Below are 24,860 nucleotides of genomic sequence, written 5' to 3'. Positions count from 1 at the left end.
TGTGTGCAGAGGTGGTAGAAGTACAAACTAAATACTTAAGTAAAAGTGCAAGTACTGACCTAATAAACTTACTGAACCATGGATACGGAATACATTTTATATATACAGTATATAGTTCTGTGCATTTCTAAGTTAATGGACACAATCTATAAACTACAATGTTACATGGACCTAAGACTGAAGTACTAACAAAAAATAAATAAATAAAGATAATAATTGAAAAAAAAAAAAATCGATCTGGTTTCTCTGACCGTCTCTTCATATATTTTTTTCAGTCTGACTTCAGCTTGGGCACACAGACACACACAGACACACACATGCAAACAGGCTGAATGGGGCTGTCTATCATATGAACAAAGGCTTGGCAGAGGGGTGGCATCATGGTGGGTCTGTGTGGCTGTGAGTTGTTCAAACAGACCCATCTGAACAGAGCAAACATACTGGGAGTTAATTCAGAATATCTGGAAATTTGTGTGGCTAAGTGTGTGTGTGTGTGTGTGTGTGTCTGTTGAGAGTCTGTGAGGGACAGGAAGTTCGGCCAGTTGGCAAACATCACTCTGAAAGGATCAGAGGGGGACTGTTGATGATTCCCATTGAAGGGTTGACTGCACTAGACACACACACAAACACACACACACTCGTCAGTATTTTCATAGACATCATGAAGCTAATGATATATCAAGCAAGATTATACAACAATAGTAGGAACATATATGCATTTCTCCCAACATTTTAAAGTAGTTTGAGCAAATGTGTTTTTAAACATTTTCAAAATGAACCAAAATTATAAGATTAGTACATTGTAAAAACACAAAACATTGTAACACAACACAAGAAGCCAAACAAGAATTTCCTTTGCCTAAAAAAAGTGTTTGTTTACAAATCTAAGATTCTTAGCATCTCAGCAGGTATTAAACACAAAATTTGTGATACTTGATGACAAACACATTTCTCAGTGCAGTAACAAATAAAACGAACGGAAGTTTAATATGCAGTGCTACATATTAACTCCCATTCATGGGTCAAGTGAGCTCAGGAAGTCAGTGCAATGCTGTTCAGGGGCCAACATGAGCACATGAACCCATCAACATAATAATGGCTTTGAAACACAAAACAAAAACAAAGTTCAGTGGCTGCAATCCCGGATTCAGATTACCACCACTTTTGTTTAGCAGATTCCATGCCAAATACAGTTGTTCATTTTAAAGCGACCTTGCAAATAACCTGACAAACAGACATAAACGGATAACATAACTTCCTTCAGGATTTACTATCAGAATAAATAAAACAGCAGCAGAGCGGAAACACTAAGTTTTAGAGTTGAAAGCATCAGTGAATCAGAAGAGCTGAGAGCTGCTGAGAGATTTAGAGGGACCACAGTGTTCTTAGCTTGTTCATACAGCTATAGGGGAAGTCCCCCCACCACACACACGCACACACACACACACACACACACACACACACTGTAAGGAAATAAAGAAACAGACATGTACAAACCTGCAAAGATCTCAATGCTTCCTTAACACTGACAAAGCCATCATAACTAGTTTAATGATCTACACATTGCTGCGTAAACTTTCCTGTACACACTCGATCACAAGCATGCATCTACCTGGTCAGGGTGCCTGGGCTGCCGTGGGAACCAGAGCGCTGGGGGAAAATGCCAAGCTGGACAGAGAGCTTCATGACTCCATGACACTGGGAGAGTTCAAACAACCAAATCTCTCTCCCACTCCCTCCCCTGCTGCCTTTCTTGCTCTCAACTTTCTCTGTGTCTCTCGTCCTCTCTCTCACCTGGCAATGTTCCTAGACTGATCTCCTTTGTCACTCGTTGCACTGATGCTTCATCCCTTGGGCACTGTTTGTCTCTCTCTGGACTGAGATAGAAACTCAGGGAGAGAAGAGGAAGGACCTGCCCTGCTGTTAGTAACATGAGCCTCCCCTGGGACTGTTAACCACTTCACTGCTGCAGATGCACCACACAAACACACCCCAAGCTCTCAATAAGCCACTTCAGCCTAACAAGAATCAAATGCCAACACAAGTCAAAGCCACATGATCAGACACAAACTGAGAACAATCCTCATCCCACTGTTGCTCTACTGTGTTTTCCCCAGCTATGGTTTGTGTGTAGGTTTGTCTCTTTGTGCAAGTCTGCAATTTCCCAGACAGATCCACCCTTACTAGCTGACAACCCAGTGCTAATTAGAGATCAGGCCAAGTGGCGTGGCCCAGCCCACAGCCTCCCCCTGGCAAAGCAACCCACCAGTTAGCAACCACTGATCCCTTCATGGCCAATCACAGGAGATGGAGACATTAACCACAGGCTGCCCCAAGAACTGGTGCCAAAGCCAGGAATATTATACCAGTATCTAATATAGATAATAAATAACTTTTTTTTTTTCAATTACATTTTACACTATCTGGACATGCTGTTTTCAGAGATTTCTGCCTTCCCTATAATGTAAAAGAGAGAGAATGAGATTTTGCTTCTGGCACTCATAGGAATTAAAGAATATTCAATTATAGTAGACTAGACACCATTAAAATGTGAGCATGCAGGAATAATATGCACAATCCAATACCTGTCCTCACACATTAATTAGTTAACTTTACTCAGTTATCAACAATTTGCACTGCTTACTAGTTTTCATTAAGCTAGAGGTAATTGCTGGGTGAACGAACTTTTGTTTTGTTTTTGATCTGTGCATCAGATAATTACAGGTAATCAACACAAAGCGCACTCTTTCGATAGGTTACCTTAGTAGTATAGTATAAATTAATAGTATTGTTTTACAGTATCGCAGTGTTATCATAGCAAAGCTTACTTGGCAACTGGTTTGCATGGTTTTACTAATTACAAAACATTAACTTGCAGGCAATTGTAACATTAGTTAGCTCAACTTGAATGCGTGGTATAGAACACACAAAGTACATTTAACTTGAAATGATACTGTTGATTGGAATTATAATTCTGAGTACTCCATACTAAATTAAGATTGTGTAGAAGCGTACTGCACACAACTACAGAATATATCCCTGTTCCAGTTAACTTGCTTATTTCAAGGTTTGCATTTTTTTTTTTTTAAGAAAGGTCAGCTAATTAGAATTTGCAGTGTAGAAGCTTGTCATTCATTATGATGACATAAGACTTCGCTCATTCACTCACTAAAGAGGCTAAAAGGCTTGTAAATCAATAGTAGAGGACATTAGTCGAGGAGAAGTGACCCACAAGGAGACATTCCACAGAGAAATCTTGCCTCTCGTCAGGTCCTTTTAGAGTCTCTCTGCTTTGCCAAAGGGGTCAGAGTTCAGAGGCCAAACCCCCAAACTTTCCCTATAGAGAAGATCACAGTGGGGGAGAGGAGGGGGCAATGAAGAAAGGGCAGCCATGTAGGTCAGCCAATAGGAGTGTCTGGTACTATCCTGAGAAAGAGGCCGTGGACGTGTTTGTTTAACTTTTCTTGTGTGCGTCCCTCAGGACTGTGGCTGTGTTGGTCTGTTGGTCGGCCCTGCAGTACTGTAACCCCCCCTCCTCAAAAACCCCGTCTGGCTCTGGCACATGCTCACAGGATCTGTGCCGCAGAAATATATACACACAGACATGTGGCCACAACAGAGCTGTGAAGCAGAAGTAAGGGGATTTCCTGTTACACTATCTAGACATGCTGTTTTCGGAGATTTCCTGTGTTTGATGGTCAACTACTGGTCTTCATATTGTGTCTGGATCATATAGCTGCAATTCTCTGTCTCTGTCCATAGAGAGAGACAGACAGACAGCGGCAAGAAGAAGGGAGGACTTGTCAGCCCTCAGGGTTGGGAGGGGACACAGACGACATCATGGACAAGTTGACAGGACAGGTTTGTGTTTAAGAACAAGACATGCAAAATATGTTATTCCTCCCAGGAAATATGCTTTGTATAACAGCAAAATGTGAAAAAACAAGTTTTTCTCATTGATCTGGATCATAAAGATTTACAGACAACAACACAATCATCTAGCAGGTGTGTTTTCAGTGTAATCATAAGGTACCCTGATAATGTGGGTTTGAGACAGTTTGAAACTTTTTGATAAAAGCACAAAGACTGTGTATCTTACCCCATGGAATAAAAACGTTTCCCTGAAAAACCTGTAATTTAATAAAAGAAGGTTTGACATGCAGGCTAAGAGATGACATGATCACGTGGTGTTATATTGTCTAAAATAAGTTGAATTGCACTAGAGAGATTGTAAACACAATCAAGCGAATACAGAAAAACACTGTTTGTCTTACAAACATTATATTATGTGGGGGCAGAATTTATTTGCAAATGAGCTGAACAGAAAAACACCACAACAGATATTTCTGCTCAGCTGCTTAACCAGTTTTACTTGCCTACATGACTATCTGTACTTGCAGCTTCCAGAAATACAGCTAATAACATTGTTTTGATTAACTATACAGTTTTAAATATACTTCTTATTAAAAATTTAATTTTCCCAAAAGAAAAGTTACTATAAATCTGTAGAAAAATACTACAAATCTAATTGTAAAAAATTCTGTGCAAAGTAACAACAGCCAGGACTCAATGGACAGAGTGTAGAGGACACAGTGATGGGGCCACTGGGACGGTCCCTGGTACATTCCAGGCTAAAGCCCAGGAGCCGTGTGGTACAAAAATGACACAGCTGTCCCTAGAGTGACGAGAAATGGCAGGACTGGACTGGACAGCAGAAGCAGGAATGTCTCTCTCTCTCTCTCTCTCTCTCTCTGTCTTTGTCTATCTGTCTCTCTATCACTTGCTCCGTCTATGTCTGTCTCCCCTTGGTCCCATTGTCCATAGTCTTGGGAACACATTTACTATCTGCATTCAGAGAATTTGTCAAAGCATTGCGAGCCCTCTGGCTGTCTTTTTCTTTGACTTGTCTCGTTCTCTTTTTCTGTTTGATGTGTAAACACACACTCCCTTAGATTCCACCAACTGAAACACAACAATACTGTCACACGTGTGACATGCAGCACTGAACACAGGCACAGTGGTTGCAACACGATGCCATCAGTCATGCACCCAAAAGTGAAATTTAAAAGACTACTGGGACAAACACAGGATTTCTTGTGTATGTATCTTGCAGACATATTGGTTTAACCATCACTGCATACAAACTAATTTCACCTCAGTGTTAGAATGAACCTGTAACTCCTGCCACTACACATGTGATCTAGAAAATTGATTCATGGGATGGCTTGGAGCCAAATAATAAAAAATGACCAGTTCTGGAAAACTTCAAGCAGAAGTTTCCCAGAATCTGTCCTTTTTTGGGCCTCATCTGGTTTGAAACTTTTAAAAATGTCCCCTGATGACAGATGACAATCCACTTTGAGAGAAAAAAATAAAATACATTTTCAGGAGTTTCCACTCTGAGCATCTCTTCTTTTTGCTCTCTCCACCAACATCTCAAGTTCATTTGTTTTGCAAATAAATAACACTTTCAAATTGTTTAAAATTGTTTATGTAAAGGAATGGGTTTGTGAAAAATAGCATCATCATTACACTGCCGTTTGGAAAACATCAATTAATACACGTATTGCCAATTGTATAAGAAAACCTACAACTGATATTGACAGACAAGTTTAATAATGATGGTTTTGAAGCCAAAGATAGATTAAACCAAACTTAATATAAAGACAATGATTACCAAACATGTCATTGCTAATGTTGAATATTGCGTAAAAACTGAATTGTAGTTTTAAATCTAAACATCAAATAGGTTAAACAAGGAGCTGGTATAAGCTGAAAAAATAAAAGAAATATTTTATTCTGTCGGACAGTGTGGAAGCATGGGATTTTTCCAACCTTATAGCTACTTAGTGGTAAACAAAATGGAAAACCCGCAAGAATCACAAATAAAAATGTTTCATGTGAATGGGACCAAATTATAGGAATATGTTGGTCTGTAGCCTGTTGTATTTCAAGAGTCCATGACATTATACTTCTAGCTTGCTCACTTCCTTGTCCATAAGCTTTTCCTGCAGCTCACATTCTGAAACACACATAATCAACTTTATCCCTTTATTTAAAGCTGCAATCTACATGAACCTGCTGACTTTTGGACCTGCTCGTATCCAACTTCACAGAAAATAGGAGTCAAAGGAGCACAGGATTAAAGCTTTACCCTGTCCTGAGTACACCACAAACCACTCACTGAAGATTAACTGAAGTCACTGATCTCGCTCTACTTTCTCCATCTACTGTTTACTCCTTGTTCAGACATGGGACTGAGCCTCTGACCTCTGTGTTTCTCTTATTCAATTACTGGCTCAGTGGTAGCTTTGGTTGGCCGAGGCTCATGTACTTTGCAATCAAGACATACTAGTTTTGAATCTGGCCAGCAACCTTTGTCGCATAACAAGCATTTTTCTCTCTGTGGGTCATTACTACATTCCACTGCTTTCAGCTGCGTTATAAACCAAATACACTTAAGATAAAGAAAAATCAAAATCAAACTTATAGCAACAAAATGGCAGCACAATGATTAAAACAACACTGTAGGTGTGACAAAGAAAACCTCTTGATTACCTGAACAAGAGCCCCACCCTCGTTAGTGTGCAGTTGTAGGATTTCTGGAGTAAAGCAGGTCTGCTTATTAAATGCCTATAGAGGACAAAGATGGTCTGCTGATACAACATCCATGGAAACAGAAATATCTGTCTCTCAGAGCAAACTTTCTAATTTCTGCCCATGGATTCTTTCTCATTTGCTCTTTATGTAATTCTAGAATCTCAACAGTAATTAATCAAACTTCTTCTTTGATGAAGCTGGGCAGCAAATTTCTTCAGTGTTTGCTTACACTGCAAAATGTCTTTTGCCAAGTAATGTTGCCTAAAACTATCCGTGGAGCAAGACGATTCTAATAACCCCTAAACGTTGTTTGACTAACAAGAAAGATTTTCTAGACATTTTTGTCTTTACTAGAAACAACAGATAAAGACAAAGTCACACCCCAATAATCTAACTAATTATTATTAGTATGTAATTAAAAGCAGAAAACAGACGCAAATAGAGAAAATAAACTTTTTTTCGTCACTTTTTAGTCTCCCCCAGAACTGTTGTGGACAAGTTTTAGTGTGAACACTAAAAACATTTGGATTTGTAAATGTATGTTTAGTTTTTCCCGGAGACATTTCCGTGGTGTTGTACTTTGCGTTTCGTCATTTGGTTTTTATGGCTTTGGCAGTGCCTTTCTCAATTTGATGGGTTGGGGCTTTTTGTACTACATTTCTTAATGCTCCACCTGTGTTGTCAAATTGACAGATTTGTTCTTGAAATTTGCTTGCGTATTGTCTATTTGCATGTGTTTTCTCGATTTGTAGTGCCGTGAGCTCTCAGGGCCAACGTACACTAAGCTGAACTCATCGTGTTGCTGGAGGGCTGTACCTGTCATTGTGAGTCCACACTGGACAGGTTCCCAGGATGACATTAAAATGATTTCTCAGCCCTGCCTCATTTTTTCACTGACTTAACTAAGATGGAGATAGGTGGAGGAGCAATCTGCAGCAGCTGAGGTAAGTTGAAGATTCATTACCTTGGGAACAAATTTGACCCCACAGTTTACATCTAATAGCTATAGACTACCACACACACACACACACACACACACACACACACACACACACCACTGAGACACAGCATCCAGCATGAGCTGGAAGGCATTTATAGTATTTAGCATTCGAATGGAGTCAAAGGCTGTGCAAAAGTCTAGATATCTTTGAAAAAATATTTGGCTACAGTACAGAAAGTGTGTTGTGAATTTGAGTGAGTGTGCCTCAAGTGCACATGATAAGGATAAAGCAGACAAATGATAGGACCGACTGTAAGGAAGTAACTCGAACCAAATGCTTAACATATTTTGTTTAGGGTCAAGTCTTTTTTACCTTTACTGACAAGACACAACTTTGATATACAGGACCTGACCAACCAAGTCTTCTAGAATTTGCATTAATATGTATAAATATGTTTTGTAAAAAACATAATCACATTTAAAACATATTTTTAAATAAATTCCATGGAGTCGTCCATGGACCACAGGGTCAGTGGTTCGATCCCTGGTCCCGGATCCCTGGTGGTATCACTGATATGATCAGTACTAGTTAAAACCGCGTTTAAATTTTAGAAGCAACATTTTTATCTTCCCTCTTTTGACTCATTTCATGCATACATAATGCTATTCCAAGATGTTAAGCAATGCAGACATTTTGAGATTTCCATAATTTACTAAAATATTTTATTTGTAACACCACAATAAAAAATAAAAAAAATCAATGGAGGAATTCACTTGTAAACTTTCAAAATCCTTTAAATTAATTTTTAAGGTTTTCATGTTTTTTAATACAAAACAATACAAAAATCTGGAAAACTTCACTGACAAACATGGTAAGCATATTCGCCCTGTAGCTACTAATCTTGGTAACACTGATTCAGTTTGCACCAGTCTGCCACCATTAAACAAACACTCCTGGTGTTTTAGAAGCAAGGCCTAACACACACGCATTCCAGACTGGGACATGTAAACTGCAGGGTTAATTGTCTCCTAGCAGGAGAGAGACTGACCAGGGGAGTTTGTTGGAGGTAAAGGTGCAGATGAAGCTGTATTCCTCCTGGTCTGTGATTATCATAGAGATAGACTGTTGGTTCTACAGGGAAAAGAATAACTGGAGCAGAGTGAGGGGAGGAGACTAATGCAATGCTTATTATTTCAGCGAGAGAGAGCTCAGGGGCAAACCACAACATTCACTCTTCTGAACCGGGGGAGCAGGTGGAGGTGGGGTTATAGAAAACAGACATAGTGATAGGTAGACGGCGAGACAGGTGGAATGCCAGGTGTTGTTGGTAGCTGAGGAGACTTGATAAAGGAGAGTGAACTTCTTTCTCCCTGAGGCCAGATGAGAACATGCTCAAGTCCAGACAGGAGGGCATAACATCCTAGGGCTTTGAGCATGTGTGTGTTAGTTAGTGTGTTATTAAACGTTCTATTCAAGCTCCAGGATCAAAACCCCCTTTAGAGTACAAGATGCTTCTAATACACACAAACACACACAGCGGTAGCTCAGTTGGCAAGGCAGTCGTCCACAGGGGCAGTGGTTTGATCTCCAGTCCCGCCTATATGTCGAAGTGTCTCTGGGCAAGACACTGAACCCCCAACAGCCCATTCCCATCCCAAGCTGTACATTGCCCGGGGGTGGAGTTGTACTGAAGAGCCTTATATTAAGAGGTTAATAAAAACATTTCATTAAAAAAGCACGACAAAAAAACTACAAAGGTAAAGTTAAAAATAAAGAAAACAAAATTCTTAAAATTAAGGATCATCCCAGTTTCTAACTGGTCATTCACACAGAAAACAGCTCCACTCTACATCATCAAGTGCACAAGGCCATGTTAGATGGGAAGCATTTTGTTTTGTGTACCAATAAGAAGATAATTCAGGAATAGAGCCATTAGTTGGAGTTTAACATGTGCCATAAAAGTGCAAAGAGAGAAGGGATTTTCACACCTCCATAAAGTAATTACAACAGAATTAATCAATTCACATTGCAGAGTAATCTGCTAGGAATGTGGGCTTGCATTAATTTGATTGGCCAGTGAAAGAGGATGGTAAATGATGTCATGCTATGTTGTTATTTGGTAAGCATTAAATCAATTTGAAGGTTGCATGTTTAAATGCAGGGCTTATGTTGACCTGCCCAAGAACTAGTGTTCAAAGGCTTAGGCAAGTTTACTCTTATTTTTATTGCACACTTTTTAAACTTTCAAGGAATTCAAGTACTTCACAAAAGGCATAACATCTACAATTTACATATAATCAGAATGACAATGAAAGCATTCGATTGAATGACAGCTGCTAAAGAGACAAAAAACACCTGCTGATGGGAGGCTTTACCAGTGCTGTTTATGCCGAAAGAAGCATCACATGGTGCCAGTGGAACAGCCATCGCATAGATTAACATATCTTCTTATACTCATTCTCGTTAGTTATTCCATCTTGTAACAACTGCTGATCTTTACTGATGGTGTTTGACTCTATTTTATGAATAATGAATTACATTAATTGCAATCCTCTCATGTCCAGATGCTTACTGTCAGACCTCTGGCATTTAGTTTCATGTTTTTTAAAGCATTTCTTGAGTTGGTGAGGTCATTTTTTTTCACCAACTCCGAGCGAGTAGCCTTTGCTAAATTTGCTAATTTTACCTCATAAACTGACATCCTTCTCTGATGGATTATATGGCACTTGCAGATTTAATTTTTCTTAAATCCCTAAATATCTAAATGTAAGAGAAATGCAGAGGAGGTGGAAATGGAGGCTCTTTCACCACCCTGCCACCTCATTATAGTGATATATAGACTTTTTCATGTGAAATCATCACGTATGAAGCTATGAGTGGTTTGTGTGGTATCTTTTCTTTCTTCTTTGTGTCAATTTCCCATTTGGAAAAAAGAAATGATATCTTCACAGCTTTACAAAGATGGGAGGGAGGGGTTTGGCTCTCTTTCTAACACTCACAGCTACAGCGGTTTCACAACACAAAGACCTCTCCTTTGTCTGCTTTAACAAAGAGGATTCAAATCAGAAGGCAGACTGTTATAGATTGCTTCCTCTTTCTACAGCCACAGAGATAAATGACCAGGATAAGCATGCTCTCTCTGACACTCACACCCTCACTCACACACACACACGCACAGTTTCTAGTCTCTATTGTCTTTGCCTATTTATTCAGCCTTGCAGTTCCTGTTGTCCCATGACTCAGTGTGATCCTGCTCTGCTTACATGTGTATGTGGCCTGATACACATCTTCGTAAAACTAGTTTTAGCACTTCCAGCACTCACCATCTCAGCTGATGACCTATACTCTAAAGCTTTTCAACATAGTTTCTCTATTAGCATTCTTTATTCTCCCTGTTAATTCAGGTCTGGTCTGATTGGGAGGGTTTTGGCTCAAAGTGTTTTGGAATGCTCCTGAGTGTGAACCTTGACTCTTTGAAGCTTGTGACCTTCTCGTCAAGGGGTAAGGAGGTTTTCGCTCCAATGCCACAGTGACATCCAACACCTTTCCCCACCCCCATTTCCTCACCAGCTCTGAGAACTGCATCACAAAGCAAAGGATGTAAAAAAGGCTTTTGAACACTAGCAGGTTTACACTTTGGATAAATCCCACATAATGTTGGAAATACATGCAGAGAAAAGTGCTCACCCGTCACTACGTGGCCAAACTGCACCATTCATCCATATCTAATGTACTAAATTAGTCTCATCTTTAACAACAGAAACCAGTCACCCTTTTTTACCCTCCAGCTCCACAGGCTCTGTTTATTATGCTAATGCATTCAATCTGCAGCTTCTGCAACTCTCCTAATTAATCCCAAAGTAAAACCAGTAAGCACATTTATCAGACTTTCCTTCAGGGAGGAGAAGGAGTCACCTCATCTTTTCTTTATCCTAGAACTTTCTCCCTGCTCTTGTCTCTTATCTTAGGAAAGTGATAATGAAGCCAATTGACGATCATGAAAGGAAACGTGACATTACTTGAACATAACCTGCGAACTCGGTCAATTAAACTTCACAAAGATACATGAAAGCTAAAAAAAAAAGAACAGAAAGCACCCAACTTTGAATATTTAATTGCTTTATATTTTCTTATACTTGCTGCCCTCTCTAATCAAAACATGTTTGAGGACAAAATAAGGACAGGAAAGATGGACGCATGCATGCATTGGTGGGGAGTGGGGGAATGAAAGGTGGAGAGGACAGCTTGCGTTAAGCTCCACCTAAAGGCTTTTGGGGTTTAATATGGAGGACTGAGTTTATGTGCAGAGCATACGGGCAAAGGTCAAAAGTCTTGAACACAGGAAATTAGCCACACCTGAGGATTTAGGAAAAAGGCTGCTTAAAGCACTTGAAACAGCTTCAAGACACACCAGCACACCTCTCTGCATAACAGGTTTAGGGCCCAATAATTCTAAAGCCAGTGTTTAATATTTTGAATAATATTAGCTATTAAACATTTGTAGACATTGTAAAGATCACAAGCTGCTGATGGCTTGACTTGAAGCAGGGAAAAATGTATCATTCAGCATGTTTTGTGTTAGGCCATTGTCTTGCGATTTGTCCTCCACTCATTTATTCTGACAACCACCATCACCCATTCTGCAGTCCATCTTTTATCAAACTGGCTCCTTCCCCCACTACTCTTTCAGTCTCCCCCCATCTTTCTCTTTTGCGACTTGGCCTTCATCCATTTCCATTTGTCAATTATCCAGGAACCAAATCCCTCTCCATCTCTGAGACAGGACAAAGACTAAAGCGTTTCACCACATCACTCACGTTGACATGGGACACTCTGGAAAGTATATCGCCATAATGCATGTAGAAATGCATTTGTCTCACTGCTATCCTTCAACAATCAGGTTCAGTTTGTACTGTAGTATCAATAGTGTGGCTTATTGCACAAAATTCAGTTGCATCATGTTCTGTATAGCTGTACTAGTCAATACCTGTGTGGTATTAGTCTGTTGAAGAGACGTGTAAAACAGAGTGAGAGAGATGACGTAAGACAGAGAGCCAGCTAACGTCTCAAATTTCATTTACTTATTTAATGCATTAGATTCTGGCAAGTTGGTTTCATTGTAAAATATTTCAGCTAATTCAGCTTGTTAACATTAAGCAGAATACACTGTGTCTTAAGGTCTTTGTGTTGTTTTCTGAAAAGCTCTCTACACTGGCTTCTTAAGAGATTACACCCTGATAACTGACATTTAAAACTTTATAAATTCTTTGAACTGTTTTCCCCATCAATACAATCAAATGTTACTGGTTAGAATAAGTTAAAAGCCAAAACCCTTGTGATTCTTCCTCTTAAAAATAAATAAAATAAAAATATGTCAAATCTGAACTCAGATAAGGTAGAAACAGCAATTCTACTCCTGAAATGAAATAAACATCACACATTGTTACTCACATTTAGATAATTAGGAGGGTGACAATTTTTTTAGACCTACCTGTCAGCATCTCCCTGCCCTGATGAGGTGTACCGATGGAGTGTTTCACGCACAGCACCCATGTTTTCAGGCAGGCGGTTCAGGCGCCGTGTATACAGACCCAAACCTCCATCAGTCATGTAGCTGCAAAGCACAACAAGTACAAGTACATTAAATAGTGGCACAAGTAAGTGGGTCTATGATACACAATTACAGGGCTTAGAGAGGGTGATTTGAAGTTGTGCAGTATCAGAGTAGAGGCCAAAGCTAACACTGCTTTCTTCTTCACAGAGCTGGGGTTTTTTTTGTTTGTAGGGCTGGAGGAACCCACATCCACGTAGTTATCCGGCTGAGGAGAAGCTCTCAGCAATCAAAGTAAATATTTGTCAAAAACTTCCCACACAATCACTCAAGACAGCAAACTGTCTGACTAAAGTGGAACATTATGGCCTGAAGAAAACAACAGTGGTCTTACAAGACATTCAATAGACAGAGGACGAGTCTGTTCTTGATTCCTGCAGAGAGGATATAGCTAAGTCCATCATAAACTCCATGCTAGGATCTCATGATTGACAAAGTAGCTAAAAACTAAGAAAAGCTAAATACATGTCATTCCCCAAATATAATAACAGAAATTTTGAAGGGACTTCAGTGAATGGTTGGTGCAGTCAGAGCTGACCGTTAGCAAGAGTTACAGTCTGAAGCTGATGCTGTGGCCCTCAACAAAAACAAACATTCACATTCAAACTAAAACAACACTAACCAATTCCCCAAATATTTGCCCATGGAGGCGATTGCTAATGGAACTAAATATTGACCCATCTATCCCAGGTGAAATTTAATAAAATATTTGCTTATTTAAAGTTCAGCCTTGACCGCTGACATGCTGAAAGCTTGTGTGAAACTATGTGATGTTTTTGCAGTTAGGTGGGTAGAACAGTAAACCCAGTAGTCGTCCGATAACTAATCAACCTTCTGTGCTATCTATGGGGATCTCAGCCAGAGGAAATCCAGCACACACATTAATTTAGATACACGTTCATCTATATACAGTAAACACACAGCACGGTAGTCCTACAGACAGAGCTCCTTTGAGTATCTGCTGTCAAACAGAAACAGCGTCTGAGCTGCAAAGCCAAACCTCAAAAGCAATTACTGAAGAAGTCACACAGCAGACCTGAATAAAAGTGGGTTTATTGGAACGTGGTCAAAACAAAAGCTGTTCAAAATGAGAGTTGAGTTTCCAGTCTGATGTTGTAAAACATTGAGATAAAAGGGGCTAAAAGGTTCCTTACGAGTACTATTAAATGAAGGGAAAGCAGAAACACCTCATATCATATGGACCTAATAATTATTTCACATGATAAATTACTTAATTATTAATGATTTCACTGCATTTGGGGCTAAATTGTTATGCCTCAAGAATGTGCATAGAACTTTAGAGGTTTCAGAGGCAAATTTGGAAGGACCAGATGTTATACTAGCTCCCCAGAAAGTAAGTGCAGTGTAAAGGATGTGGCTGCTCCCTCAGGTCATCTGGTTGCGGTTTGGTAATCATTCCCAAGAGTCCTAACTAAACATGGACATTCAGCATTTTGGAATACCAAAAGACAAAAAAGCTCGGACAAACGTAAAGATAAAAGCCTGATTAAAAAACCCCTAAGCTCACATAATAACATTTTACTATACTGTTTTACATTCATTCACAAGTAAATTGTCTAATTGTCTGTTTTTTACGTCAAGCATTTGATATTGTCTTGGGTTTTACAGAGGTAGGAAGGGAAATCTAAATAAATCTGTCTTAGCTACAGAGGTACAATAACAAATACAGACCACCATTAAAGTTAAATCAAATGAATTATAGACCAGTATATATATTTTCAATATAACTTCCTGACAATAATTGTTTAGAAGATTCTCACAATAACAAGGGAGACAACAGACAAGGTTCAGTTGAAGAATGCTAAGAGGGGGGTTAGCTGTTCTTTATGGAAAGCATCCATCATCCCAAAGCAAAGTCACCTTGAAGACTGTTGCACCCCCCAATGAACACACACACACACACACACACACACACACACACACGCACACACAATTATTCAATCTCACTAATGAGTAACTGAACCTTCCTGTCCTCCTCTCTTAGACGCTTATTAACCTGTAACCTTCTGCAGCAGGGGAAACATGTTCAAACCAGAAAGTTTATAGGCTCCAGCTAGGTGGAGTTTACACAGATAAGAAACTAACAAAAGCTAAACTTAGACTTCACATGTAAATTAAAGTGCAGAGATTTTGGAGTTCACAAAGAATGCATGCATTCAGGTTGAAACAAAAGGAAATTCTCTACATGTCACACTCTTAACATACCTTTCTGCCTCAAACATGGCAACACTGTAAATCCAAAGAAAGTGAAACACGTCCAGGTGAGGGTTAATCCGTGTCGGTAAAACTTTCTAAATCACAGGTTTCCGTTTACAGCTCCGGATACTGACTGTTATTACTAATGTGCAAGATCTTTTATGTGAATAATCTCACCACGTAAAAACGTGGTTGATCCTGCCAGAAGTAAGAGGTTTACTATCAGTGAGCTCCTCGTGCATGTAAACATGAGTAGCCTGAATATGTGTGAGAATGTGTTGCTCTGTGGTAGCTCTGTGTCAGTATGCAGTCTTTCTCCACAGTGCCACATGCTTTTTCCTCCTGACTGGAGGTTGGGTCTGTCTGACAAACGTGGAGGTGGAGAAGGGAGGGGGGGTGTGAGGGGGAGGGGGGAGGTAGGGGGATGGCAGAAGAGTACATCAGGCAAAATACCCCCTAGCCAAAAAGATGGGGGGGGGGGGTAAAATGTGGAGGGGGTTGGGAATGGATGATAACCACTACAGTTTCATCAGTGATATTGTCTACATTAGAAAATAAATGAAATAAATTACCAGATAAAAGATAAATGTTTATGGAACAGCAACTTGGAAAATGTTTATACTATCATCTAGTGATTGTTTTAATTATTGGGATGGTGCAGGGAATATTGATTAGCTTTCACATTAGAACAGCTAAAAACACATAAATGCAGAAAATCTAAAAATTTACGCCACTGCAGAGACACTGCATCAGACATCAACTAGTGGATTCTTATTTACCACAATTAATACACTGTCAGCAGATTGTTATGAGTTTATGAGTTGAGATATAAACATTTCACCAGAAATTTTTAGCATAAATATTACACTGTATAGAAGATTATTTAGAAGTATTTTTCGAAATGGGGTTTGTGAGTAATTTGGAGTAACAATCATTGTTTCTGCTGATTATTTTATGTTATTTATAAAGCAACAAACACAAATGTCACCTCTATTACTGTGCATTAGAAGTCAATGTGTCAGGGACAGCAACAACCCCTAACCCTAGTTATTATGTATCTTTTGTAACGTGAGTGACCTGACCCTGTAAGTGACAGTAAAGAGTTTAACTAAGAGACTTAAGTACTGTATTCCAAATGCCGGCTCCTCCTCTTTGAGTAAACATCCCACCTATGTGTGGATAAACCAGTTAGTCAGATGCTAACAGGCCTGTGATAACGCTAACCACTCAATGGCCTGAGGATGTAGAGGTGTGTGTGTGTGGGGGGGTATCATCAGTCTATTTTAAATGGCTAACCAACACAGCAGCTCCACCCACCATATGCAAACATCCACATGTTTGTACCCATATATTCTTCCTTACATTTACACAAACATAAACAGAACACACCTGATGAAACACAGCACACTCTGCTTTTTCCATGCCCCAGCACAAGGAGCCTAACCTGCTTCTATTTGAATATAACATAAATGTAACAGCCATCACATCATCTACTGTGTTTACACAGTTGAGACTCTCATATACACACATAAAGCATGCACTGTATGTATCATACACACAAATACACACATAACATTTAGAAACACTGGAGAAAGCACAGTGCCAAAGCATTCACTATTGTAACATCAAATCCAGCTCAGAATAACAAAAACAGCTAAATGAAACCACATAGACATTTTTTGTATTCTTTTTATAATTCAAACTGTTAATCAAGCACAAATGCATAGCATTTCACATTTAGATTTTTTTTTACATCGTCATTTTCCACAATGCTTTTATCCAAAGCAACTGGCAAGTGACGTACAAGGCATGCAAAAATCTAAGTGAAGGAGAAAACATTGAAGCAAAAGTGCTATGAGAAGTGTTTCCATCTCATGCGATTCAAGTGAAAGTTAGAATAGATGGGATTTTTATTTTATTTTATTTTTTTTAAGATTTAAGTGCATAGGAAGTTGCGGAAGAGTTCTACAGTTTTGGAATATTGGGAGTGAGGCTGCTGAGCGTGCAGAGGTTGGAAGCTCAATGCACCAATCTAGGTCCACTGAGTGAAAGAGTTTGTAAAGAGAGATGTAAAGTTTAAATTTTTATCTCTTTGCTTCATTGATTTCAGAATAAAAAAATTTGTGCATTTACAATCCACTGAACTTAAACTAATGCCTACAGCAGCTCTCTTAGTAAGGCCTTCTCACTGTGTCTCTGGCTTTTGATGCCATCTAAAGGAGAGTTGGAACCTTTTACAGCTTAATCTGATAATAATGATGCCAGCAGAGGTTTAAAATGCACATTGTGATAGCCGAGGTATGCAGGGGACCTGTTACAACATGGACATTGGCATTCAAAAAGCTAATAAACATGTTATCAGCATATCAGTGTTACTGCGTCTGCAGAGAGAGAGATGGGATACTTGTGGGATCTGAGCTACACAGAATAAATGCTGCTTATGACATCTGGGCTAAACTGTGGGATCTTGGCTTACAGGCCTAAGAGCAAGGAACACTACTGCCCTCTTCTGGCAAGCTTGCATTCAAAAAAGATCTAGGAGTATTAATCACAGAGTACTGTACCTAGTGAAAGTTACAGTATGGGGAGTATGTAAATGACATTGTGGCCCACCAGATTTGGGTACTCTAAGTTAAGAAATTATTTAACAGCAATATTTTTTAAATGACCAAAACTTTAAATAAACATTTTAGAGAGACAGAGAAACAGATTCACAGAGCTGAAAGTGACATTCTTTGCCTAATACACAATTCCAGAACAAAAGGTTTTTTATGTACAGTGATAAAAATCAGAGTAAAGCAGCAAACACCCCAATTAGAACGCTAGAACCGACAAATAGTGAAATTGGCATTTTTTCCAGATAAAGGAACAAAACTCTGGTCAATAGTTTCTTTTCTCTGTCATCACTATATTTATTATTTGTTTCAGGATTAACAGTTTTGAAATATGCTTATTGGATTAAAAGTGTAATCCACTTACCCACTGGTGACATCATCAGTGCGTGCGGCATTCTTGCCTAGCACGTCACCATCGCTCATGTATCCTGTGACCTCCATGGCAATGCCGTCCAACTCAATATCTTCCCTGGCCCTGTCTCCGAGGTCCACACTACAGAGGGCTCCTCCCCTGCCAGCCAGTTGCCGACGAAGGTGCCCAGGGTACAGGTAGCGTCCTCCCTGGCCAGTAACCACCCGGCCATAACCATTCCCCGCAGAAGGAGCATCGCCCGCCTGCAGACGAGGGCTGGACTGACCCAATCGCCATGATGACAGTGAAGGCCGGGTGGAAGTGATGCTGAGGATGCTCCGACCACCTCCACTGTTGTTACTGCCTCCACTGCTACCGCCGGCACTGCTGATGTCTGTGGTGACACTAGCATCAAAGGTGGTTTCCAAGGTGCTTAGCAGGGAAAGAAGGAGGCAGAGGAGAATATAGACAGGCAGGAAAAAGTTAATCACTCAAACCATCTCTGAAGAAAACATTTTAACATTTTTAATGTTTTCTGATTCAAAGCCTTCATAATACATTTGAAGTAAGAGAAAATGACATGAATCTGCTCAGCAAATAAACTAAAAGGGCCTTAAGGTGACATACAATTCAAAGCTGTGCTTTGATGACTGCAACAGTTTCAGTGTTACAGTAAGCAAAGAAACCGTGGAAATCCCACATTTGGATTGACACCCAATTTAAATGGAGGGATTCTTTGCTCAAGGTCACTGTGCCCACCAAAATTCACAAAAATGTGTTCAAAGTACAGGCAAACAAACTGCCAAACTAATGGTTGAAAACTGCACAATCCTCCCAGTGGGCAGACATCTAATAAAGTAAACACATGGGAGTCTTTCTTACAATCTAAAACAGGCAAATAGCACGCATGAACCTTTCAGCAGAGATTAAATATAACCTGGGCAGCTGGGAGACACAAGGTCAGAGCAGGGGTCAAACTCCTGTGGGAGGGAACGTGATTAGAGCTAAACCTGCATCAAAGACAACGTGAAACACATGTGCTGCGATCAAAGTAAAAAATTCCTCAAAAGAAGAATGAGACAGCAATAAGTAAGAAGAGTTAATACCTATAAACCTTGACAGACACAGTCGACCGACCATGAGGCAGTTGAGCCAGTGACTAAAATCCCCAGCAGTTAGGCTGACTTAGCCTATTCACCACTCTGTAACAGCTACTGCAAGGTGCTGCACTTTGATGTTCTACAAACAGCAGAGTTTTGTTTTCCACTGGAAACTGGACTTGATAAGTTCAACTGAAAGTGCTTTAGAAAAAAATGATTAGCTTGATAAATTATCAGTACTGGAAACTCCCATTTACTCATTCTTTTAACTGAATTTTTACATTAGTTACTCATTTTCAAAACATGCAGTATTCTGAGAATATACGACTGGTACCATGTACCGTGTTGACTAATCTTTTGCACAATGTCCAGCATAATTACACTACATTTTTATTGTTATCTGTGTAATTTACCTACAGTAAAATATTATTTTATTCTACTATTTCTACACTTGTCTTACAAAAATTTAACAAAAACAGGTTGGGTCACCTGTCACTGCCAGTTAAAACCATCTGAAAAATGAATAATAATTTTTACCTGTGTGTAACCTGAGTTCCTCGCAAGCTAGACATGGTCTCTTCCAGATTTTGTCGCAGATCTGCTATGTTTTTGACAGTTCGCAGTCGCCTTGTCTCTGGATCTTCTCCTTAGAGCAAAAAAAAAAACAATAAAAGCTCTCAGAAAGACTTAGCAGAAACACGAGACATAATTCACTGTAAGCCGTCAACCTACCTGAAAGGTCCTCGATGGAGGGCTGGCTGGTCTTTGTAAAAGAAACGTCTCCACCTCCTAAGCCAGTCTCAGTGTTTGCTGTTCCCTCGCCGTCTGTTTGGGATCTGGGAAAACAAGTTATGTGAGGGATGAAAGTGAGGAAATCATTGATTGTGAACTATTGTGCATTTAGTGGAAACCTAATATTCAGCAAATTGTCCCAAAGGGGGATAAACCTGATTAAGAATTAAATCTGCTTTGCTTCAAGTCTTGTGACCAGGATCCAAAACAAATGCCTACTTGGCCCTAAATGCCAGTAAAGTTTGTCTTTAAAGTATAAATCAATACTGTTCACCTGCTGCAGAAGAGTGGTGCTTTTTGAGATGACAATTTTTGAATTCCTCGGTTATATGCAGCCTTTGGCCTTTGCCTTTCCCAAACCCTGAACATGTTGACTACTGAACACGCTAGGCTGGCAAAAACACTGACTGACTACAGAAAATGTCAGTTAAACTTCTGGTTAACTCACTTAATATATGTAAAACTAGGTTATTGTCATGTACTAAGAATTATTCTGACTTGAATTCATTTGTATTTTCTTTTGATTCTACCAGTCCGGAGCAATTTAGAGACTCCATTCTAAATTCTAACTATACATCTATAATTTCTATTATTTGCTTTCAAATATGCTTTTTCAGACAGGTGGAGGTGGTATAATACTGCTGTTAACAGTATTTGGGAGGAAGTTTCCGAGTACTGAGAAAGAGAGAGAGTTTTTGGGTGAGAACCTACAGAAGGAGAAAGAGCAGCAGCAGGGGAAGTGCCAGGAGGCTAATGAATGGTAGTTAGAATTGAGAGCAACTGGGACCTCCGTTCTTATCACACTGGGACAAGGACAGAGGTCAGAGGCACACACACACAAATTTGCACAGATGCATGTGACCACTCAGGCAGACATTACCCTCCTCAGCCACACACAAACAAACACAGTTGTAACACTTTTAGTTAACAGTTCACAGACGTCTGATGCAGATTTTGCACTTTTAAATGCTGTCAGAAAAACATGTGTCAGATGATATGTGACGGCAGACGTCAACTTCAAATTAGATACACAACCTCAGAGTTATACACCATGAGCTTAGCCAGAAATGAATTCCTCCGAACTGTTATCAGTGTGCAGCTAAAAAAATAAAATCCAGTAATCATCAATCAGTTATTAATAAAATTGTACTTAATAGTGGATATAACTTGTAGCTGAAGATGTACAATGGTTTAATGATCTTGTCTGTGTTTTACAAAGACTGATCTTACTGACTGTTGTGTGACCAGCATGCCCAGCTCTGAGATGTTAGTGACATTACTTCATGCGATTTAACAAATTTAGAGCAGATTTTTTTCAGCTAAGCAGCTAAGTTTTCTTTTTACAAACTCCAAACAGACATTGATGTGGATTTCTCTTCTTAATGTTCCTGTCACCTACTTCATAGGATCTCTAGTCTGACCTCCTTCTTTAAGGGAACTGCTATATAATGCTTTAAAAAATGATCAGGTATAATTAATTTTGTATGGCAGATCTTTGATCGCTTTTCTGCTGTCTTTTAGAATATAGTGCATTTTATGGTTGTATACCGTTACATAACTTGTATAGAACTGTTGTTAATATTTACTATAAATGGTGGATTTATGAATTCTATGCGTTTTAAATTTATGCTTGAGTGGAGTAACAAATGTGCATCAGAACAGATTTCAAAGACTTTAATGTTGAACACAAAATGTGAGATCTCACCTGTACATGAAGGGTGCGACGGTTGCTGTGTTGGGGTGGCTGTGGTGTTGTTGAGTTTGAGGTAGCTGCACACTGACCGTGTTGCTGGCTGTGCTCTGTGTAGTGCCTCCTCCTGTCATAGGGGTGGCACTGCTCTTTCCCTCTGTGGAGGCAAGGCTGGAGGTAGAGCTGGAGTGCCTACTGTCCCTGTCTCTCTCTCTGTCCTGGGGACCACGGTGCATGCTGAGGCCACCCCCTAACCGCATGCTCCTAGGCCTTTCCCCCGCCTCTTTCACTGAAGAAGCTTTCCCCCCAACTGCTGGGGCTTTGCCCCCTGGCTTTGGTATTCCGCTTTGTGACGGGGTTGAACTCTCCTTTTTGGCCAATTTACCCCCCTTTGGAATGAAGCTGGCAATTTTAGAGGTCCTTTTGTTTGAGCTGTCATTGTCTACAATAGCAGGTGCTACTTCCTGCTTAGGCTCATCCCCTCTGAGCTCTGTCCTGTCAGGTGCTATGGAGCGTTTTCCCATTTCCTTCCCTTTCTCCTTCTCCTTCCCCTTTTCCTTGTCCTTGTCTTTCTCAGGGCCTTTGACAGAACCCTTCTTGGCAGTCAAAGCTCTGCTAAAAGTGCGTTGGGCGATGCCCCTCAGTGCTATTTTGGGGCTGCTGGCAGTTGTGGAGACAGTAGTGCCTGCTGAGGGGGCTGCTACACAGGCTGTCCCATTGCTGGTCCCATTCATTCCTGGCCGGACATTGCCATCATCTTCCTCCAGGGGGTCAGTGTTGGAGCCAGTCTCGGCTCTCTCCGTTGGCCTGGTTGGAACAGCGTTGTCAGTCTGGACTCCATTGGAGGAGGATGCGGATGATTTGGAGGCTCCTTTACTGTTGAAGAGCTTAAGCTTCTCCAGCATTGATTTCTGAGCGACAACCTTAGGAGGAGCTTCAGTTGCTGGAGCAGCCTTACAGGAGGTGTCTTTCTCCAGCTTGGCAGACTGCATGACAGACAAGGAGGTGCTGGTGGAAGAAGGAGAAGGAGAGGAGATGTGCTTGGAGCTCATCGACTTGCTTCTCCAGGGCTTGCTGTTGCTGTTGGGCTGGGGAATGGCTGTGGAAGAGGATGATGAGGATGGCAACGATGAGGGAAGAATCAGGGCAGAGGTAGCAGCAGAGATGCTGGTAGAAGAGTTGACAGTCACCACAGTTGATGGAGCATGCTCATTCATCACAGAAGGCTGTGAGTTCATGCCCTCTGAGGAATCTGCATCAGAAAAGAGCTGCGTTATTAAACAATGCGAAAGGAAGGTACAGATGAGGAGGAAATGTCAAGCAGAGGAAGATTCTGGGGGAGAGAAGAGAAACCCGATTCTGAAAGCGAATCTTCTTTGACCCCACGCAAAGTGGCCTTATAAGGATCTGGAAGTCGATGTAGTGTCCCGTGTCGATGTAGCCAAATGGGCCATTATTTTCCTTCAGGCTAGCCACCAAAACTGTTAAAAAACCCTTTGCACTAACAATGAGAGAAGCACATCACAAACTGTTTATAAAAACAACGAGGAGCCAGCTTAAGTGCTTTAAAGTCCTGCCAAGGAGGCAAGTCAAGAAACAGCACGGCTGTACTTATAAGGCTTGGACTTATATGGACTACTTTTGGTCAGTGTCCCTCTGCTTTACAAAGAAACACTGTCTGATTACATCTGGCAATATGTACTCAGTCCCTCATAAATTTGATTCATATACAGGATATAAATACTATTTAACCTGGAGATGGGTAGAAGAAGAAGATTGTGCTGCAGTGTAACCATGCTCTATAACGACTGTTATAGATTTATCAGCCAAAATGAAAAAAATCTGGGTAAATCAACAAACAGCAAGTGACTCAACAACAACTTAGCAAAGCAAACTTACCAAGTCGAAAAGAAGCACGAGAGCAGCTAAAGGTCCTGGTGTAATGAAGTCTATGCTATGAAAATAGAGTATGCTGAGTTCTGCTGAGGTTTGTCAGTATGTGTGTGGAGTGGTCTTACCAGCAGCACATAGTTCAGACCAGTATCATTTGAATATTCAAACACCAACGGCCAGTGAGAGAGAGGGCCTGTGCAGGGAGTACTGAGTGTAATGAATCATAACAGTTCCGTTGCAACATACCCCTGTTACTTTGTGAACACACACACAAACATACAGTAACTTAAGGAAGTATTTGAAGCTTTCCAATGTTTTAATGAATAAAATTTGTACACATTAAAATGAAAACATTTGATTTTGTCGAATTCACCTAATTATTAGCAATATTCTTACCTTATTTTTCCACTATGAAAGGTCAGAGGACAAACACAAGTGACTTTTTTACGGTGTGCTGTATTTTTTGGTTCTTTTACAGGGTTTACCCAAAGCAAATCAACCCCTAATTTAAATATTTTTGTTTTTTTGTTTAAAGAAAAGAAGACTTTCTGTTCTCACCTACAGTAGATGTATATGAGATAAATGTGGCACATAAAATTGCACTGTTTGTGTACATCTGATTATGCACACAGGAAAATAATCATTTAGAGCGTATGGTGCTTTGTTTAGATACCAGTGAAGTTTCCTTTAATTTTCACTAGCTACATTGATTCCACATTCTTATGATTACATAAGGTTAGGCATATTAACCTCTTGACCCACTTATTTACCCATTTCTGGCTCCCTGTTTTATTTCATTTTCAAAACACCTTTCATGTCCTAATTGGAAATAAGTACCAGCTCACTGCTTCCCCTTTCTTCCCCTGTTTTGCATTTAGTGAGAGCAGCCTGAAACAATGCAACCATTAGGGAGTGATTAGGGCCCAATTAACCGTGCTAGCAGTTAGCAATTGGAAAAGTGGGTCAGGTTGCTAATAGCTGGCTTCCTACTGGAGTTGGCTGAAAGAGAGAGGGACCTGCAGTGATTATGAACCAGGCAGAGAGAATTA

General features: G+C 40.1%; 1 protein-coding gene and 1 long non-coding RNA gene across 15 annotated transcripts in view; one reads left to right on the top strand and one right to left on the bottom strand.

Moving 5' to 3' along the window:
* Window positions 1–24,860, bottom strand: part of nav2a (neuron navigator 2a) — a 174,336-nt gene that overhangs the window by 26,746 nt on the left and 122,730 nt on the right. For 12 of the 14 annotated variants that reach the window (XM_067495572.1, XM_067495579.1, XM_067495574.1 and 9 more), the window contains 5 exons: window positions 21,934–23,170; window positions 20,169–20,272; window positions 19,974–20,082; window positions 18,349–18,768; window positions 13,033–13,155 (listed from right to left, as the gene is read on the bottom strand). In XM_067495572.1, coding sequence (XP_067351673.1) covers window positions 13,033–13,155; window positions 18,349–18,768; window positions 19,974–20,082; window positions 20,169–20,272; window positions 21,934–23,170 — 1,993 coding nt within the window. Of the gene's footprint in view, window positions 1–13,032; window positions 13,156–18,348; window positions 18,769–19,973; window positions 20,083–20,168; window positions 20,273–21,933; window positions 23,171–23,817; window positions 23,973–24,860 lie in introns of those variants that run through there. The other 2 variants (XM_067495576.1, XM_067495566.1) reach the window with 2 other exon arrangements.
* LOC137116518 (uncharacterized) lies at window positions 3,364–6,130 on the top strand. Its single transcript, XR_010913583.1, has 3 exons — window positions 3,364–3,634; window positions 3,763–3,861; window positions 4,551–6,130. It is a non-coding gene; the product is annotated as an uncharacterized lncRNA (long non-coding RNA).

Source organism: Channa argus, chromosome 2 (assembly GCF_033026475.1).
Source record: "Channa argus isolate prfri chromosome 2, Channa argus male v1.0, whole genome shotgun sequence".
Classification (NCBI taxonomy): domain Eukaryota; kingdom Metazoa; phylum Chordata; class Actinopteri; order Anabantiformes; family Channidae; genus Channa; species Channa argus.
The sequence above is the reverse complement of the archived record's forward strand: the minus strand, read 5'-3'. Positions and strand labels throughout refer to the sequence as shown.